The sequence below is a fragment of the Drosophila willistoni genome (genome assembly GCF_018902025.1).
Source record: "Drosophila willistoni isolate 14030-0811.24 chromosome XR unlocalized genomic scaffold, UCI_dwil_1.1 Seg143, whole genome shotgun sequence".
NCBI classification, from domain to species: Eukaryota; Metazoa; Arthropoda; class Insecta; order Diptera; family Drosophilidae; genus Drosophila; species Drosophila willistoni.
The window spans coordinates 5008176-5012494 of NW_025814056.1; the positions used below are offsets into that span (position 1 = coordinate 5008176).

The following is a 4319-nucleotide window of genomic DNA, read 5'->3' on the forward strand; positions in this document are numbered from 1 at the left end:
ATGTATAAGCAAAGATTAACTTTAATTTTATTAAAAAATTAACTTTAATTTTATTATATTAAGAAAATCAAAGAAAATTTTAACAATTACAAACTAGTTTGTTCTTTTAAAGGAAAATCTACAAATATTTTCCAATATTTTGCGAATCAAATTGCGTTTTATCGCCACAAAGAAACTTAATGATGTAAGAGTGCAAAGTAACTGTAAATAAAGTTTACTCTCGCCATGATAACGTCGCTAGGCATTGCATGCGAATTGATAATATCAATGATGATAAGATTCAGAATAAAAATGAATCGTTCTGCGACCTTGGAGTCGACTTGAAATTACGTGAAATAACATCTACATAGTACTTTCTACATACATTTTCAGAAGTTGTAGAAATACATGCAATTTTATGTGGATGTCTGCATATGTAAAGAAAATGAATAAATTGAGATAAATAGATTAAGGGCCCAAACGTAATCAAAAAAGCAGCGAATATCTGTCGAATTTCTGAATCATCATTATTTTCTTGTTGTGTGTTGAAAACGAACATCGAAGCTAGTTTTTAATAATATGTTACATTGTAATTGAAAATATCAAATCTCAGCAATCGGGATAGACTCTCGAAATAAATATTGCTATCAAGTGGCCTTAGAATTATTGTTCAAGCAAAACCATAATCAGTATTCAGAATTTTACTTCGATTTCAATCATAACGAAACCAGAACTGGAAAGAATCAGACAAAAAAAAAATTAAGAAAATTAAGAAAACAAAAAGTAAATATTACTGAATTTAAAACGTGAACTCGCAACTAAACTCTTTCGGTCTCAGTATTATCCTTGCAACCTTTTTTACGATCCATAGTCACTTTTAAAAATTTTATTTGGATTTCCATCATAACGAAACGAGAACTGGAAACAATCAGAACACAAAAAAAGAAAAAAACAACGTAAATATTAGTAATTGCAAAACTTGCGACTTGTAACTAATCTCTTTCGGTCAATATTATCTCCACAACATCTTTAGGATAAAGCAAGCAATGGATTTTAATAATCGAAAACGTGTTGGATCCTGGGATACATCGGATCATTGTCCTAGCAAGCGTCGTTGTCTTTGTCATCCAAATTCTGATAAGCCATGCGATTATGAAAAGGCATTTTGGTATTTGCCCAGCACCAGCAAACAGACAAGTCCCTTCTCAAACGTCAAAATCGAACCGGACCAAATGGCCGAAAGTCTTCACAGTGAAATCAAAAAACTAAACACTTCGAAGCAGCTTACAGAACAAGAGGAAATGGAATCGGAAGGTTATCTATTTACATTCAAACAGGTGGAACTCATTGTCGAAAATACGATCAAGAAGTCGGAGAAACAACTCCGTGAATTGTATGAGGCCATAATGGCCAGCAAGCTGACCGAGCAAAAATTTGTTTTGGCTAAATTTGCGGAGGATCAGATGCAACGCTTTGAGCCACCGTCCAGCTAAATGTCCTAGTACTATAGCTGTATCTTTGTTAACTTGGCTTATTGCTTGTTCATATATTTTATATATCCGTTCAATGTGTACGTTTTTAAATGGATTCAATTTGATTTGAGATTGCATATATTTCGGTTTTTCATTGATTCAACTTAGTCATAGAGAATGTGAAATTCCTCATCAAATAATTACGTAAATCTCATATAATGAGCACGACATTTTTGTTCGTTTCTAATACCAACTTTGTGAGTACGATGATTTGATATCTGGAATTTCGAATTTCGCATCACGATGTTTGCTTTCGAAAATTGGCAAAAAATTTAGTTCTTGAGTTTTTAATGCAGATTTACAGAGATTATCCCAAATTGAAAATAAAGACGGCAATTTTTAAATTAATCCAAAAATTTATCAAATTAAAAGGCTTCATGAAGTACAAGTTGGTTGGCCGGGTTGAGTTTAAAAGCATTAAAACGAGATATCACTTTTGAACAAAATGAAATTTGTGTCAGTTTACTATATTTTGATAAATGGATAAACAGTGAATGAACTTTACAACGACTAAAAAGGGTGCGGAACTCGTAATATTTGCTAATCCCAATAACTGGTCAAGTTTTAGTCGCTCTAGATTAAATGATTTCATTAATTTGAGACTCATATTCAAGAAATTATTCTCCTTACGTCGAATCAATGGGGCAAAGTGGTAAGGACACTTTGAAAGTAAGACATAATGAATTAAATTAAATATTTACACTCTACTCGCCCTTATCTGTTCTAATTAAAATCATTTACAATTACAATCAAATACTTAGTAAATGAAACCCACATTTCCCCTTTTTGTTACCAGGAGACGAGTTTGACCCGTTAAAAAGAAGCATTCAAAGAAGGATTCCTTAGTCGGTTCAAATGACGTTTCTAAGAGTTCACCTTCATTTTGATTATCATCATAAAAGCCATAAATGAAATAACATTTGCACTTTATGCTCTTATCGCAAATCAGATAATTGACAATATCAAATTGAAACTGATGGAAGGTAAAATAGAATTTTGACAAAAAAAAAATTGCAAAAAAGTAGGAAAAATCTCTTTTTTTTGTTTTTTGCCGGACCCAAGAGCAACAAATGCTACAAGTTTGTTTAACAAAATGGTTTTCAACACCCCATAAAAAACATTTGCGAAAGGCGAGAGAAAAGAACGACCAGCAAAAAGAAAAAACAAGAAAATGAAAATGAAAAAGAGAAAAGCAACAATAGCAAAGAACAGCAGGCAAATTTCCGTTGTGTTTTCCCGTAAAGCAAATAAATAGCCAGTATAAAGAAAAACAAGGCAAGAGAGGGACAGAGAGAGAGAAAGGGCAAGGGCAACAAGAGGAATGTAAACAATGTGCATGAGGAGTAACAATAACAACAAGATGCGCAAAAGGAAGTTGAAAGTTTGTAACGAACAAACAAAGCACAAAAAAAAAACACAGAAAAAGAAAAAGAGATAGAAATGGAGTGAAAGAGGGGAGCGGTGAGGGGAAATGCAACAACTGCAGGGCCCCGTTAAAACAAGTTGGCAGAAGTGTTAGCCAGCTTCAAGTTGAATTTACTGTCATCTATTACTGCGAAAAATAACTTAAAGCTGTAAGCACAAAGACAACGAAGCAAAGCAAAACAAAACGCGACAGAAGAAGAAAAGATATCCATTCTAACAGAGAGCATAGACTAAGAAAATGAAGTAAGTAAGTCGTCTCGCCGACTTAGGTATACCATACACCAGTAAAGCAAATATTTCAACTTTATTAAACAAATGCATTTTCACATGCTTTTTACAAGCATATCTTAGTATCTCGCTCACTCAATCATACGAGCTCCCTAGCGCCCCCACCAGCCAACGGCCAACTCCGGCCTTATGGAAAAACGTTTATATGCATAACTCGACTGTTTTTTATCCGATTTTGATCATTTGGTATTTTGATAGATATTAGTATTAAATTTAAGTGTGCCAAATATGATTGCATGAGGTAAAAAAATACGGGAGATAATCAAGTTTTTCAAATTACGGGGGCGGAAAAGGGCGTGGCAAAATTTTTATACATACAAAATGTGTGCATTTCCTAAGCGAATATACATACCAAATATGGTGTCTCTAGCTAGAATAGTTTTTGAGATAAACGCTTTTTTTAAATTGCGGGGGCGGAAAGGGGCGTGGCAAAAATTTGAAATAAACTTGATCACTCTACATACTACACGAGTCTACATAAAAAATTTGGTGGCTCTAGCTCTTATAGTCTCCGAGATCTAGGTGTTCATACGGACAGACGGACAGACGGACAGACGGACAGACGGACGGACGGACGGACAGACGGACATGGCTAGATCGACTCGGTTGTTGATCCTGATCAAGAATATATATACTTTGTGGGGTCGGAGATGCTTCCTTCTGCCTGTTACATACATTTTGGCGACTTTAATATACCATTTCACCCTATGGGTGTATGGTATAAAAATAAATGCAGAGGAAACACAAGATTAAGCTAGTTAAGCAACGATGCTTAAATACCCTTTCCATCCATCCATTAATAGAAAATGTAAGAAAAACAAAACTTTCCTCGATTAAGTAACTTTGATTCGATTAAAGCCTTTAACAAAAAGTTTCTTGTCTAAACTCGCAATTCAATCCATTATAAACTTAACACTCATTTGTTGATTGTATAGAATTTGGACCAACTATCTTTCTTCCAGATAATGTCAGCTTAAACTTGCTAATCATAAAATATTAACCACTAGATTAAATCAATTACCATATCTTTTGGATTTTATTTATGATTTATTTTCTTTTATTTATATTCCGATATATTTCAATAATCTTGATTCA

General features: G+C 33.6%; 1 protein-coding gene across 1 annotated transcript; it reads left to right on the top strand.

Annotated features, from left to right (window-relative positions):
* Positions 1-654: 654 nt before the first annotated feature.
* LOC124460627 (akirin-like) lies at positions 655-1588 on the top strand. The gene is made up of 2 exons (XM_047011869.1): positions 655-935; positions 1013-1588. Exon 2 carries the CDS (start codon positions 1026-1028, stop codon positions 1470-1472), a length of 447 nt encoding a protein of 148 aa, XP_046867825.1. The 5' UTR covers positions 655-935; positions 1013-1025; the 3' UTR covers positions 1473-1588.
* The last annotated feature ends 2731 nt before the right edge of the window (positions 1589-4319 follow it).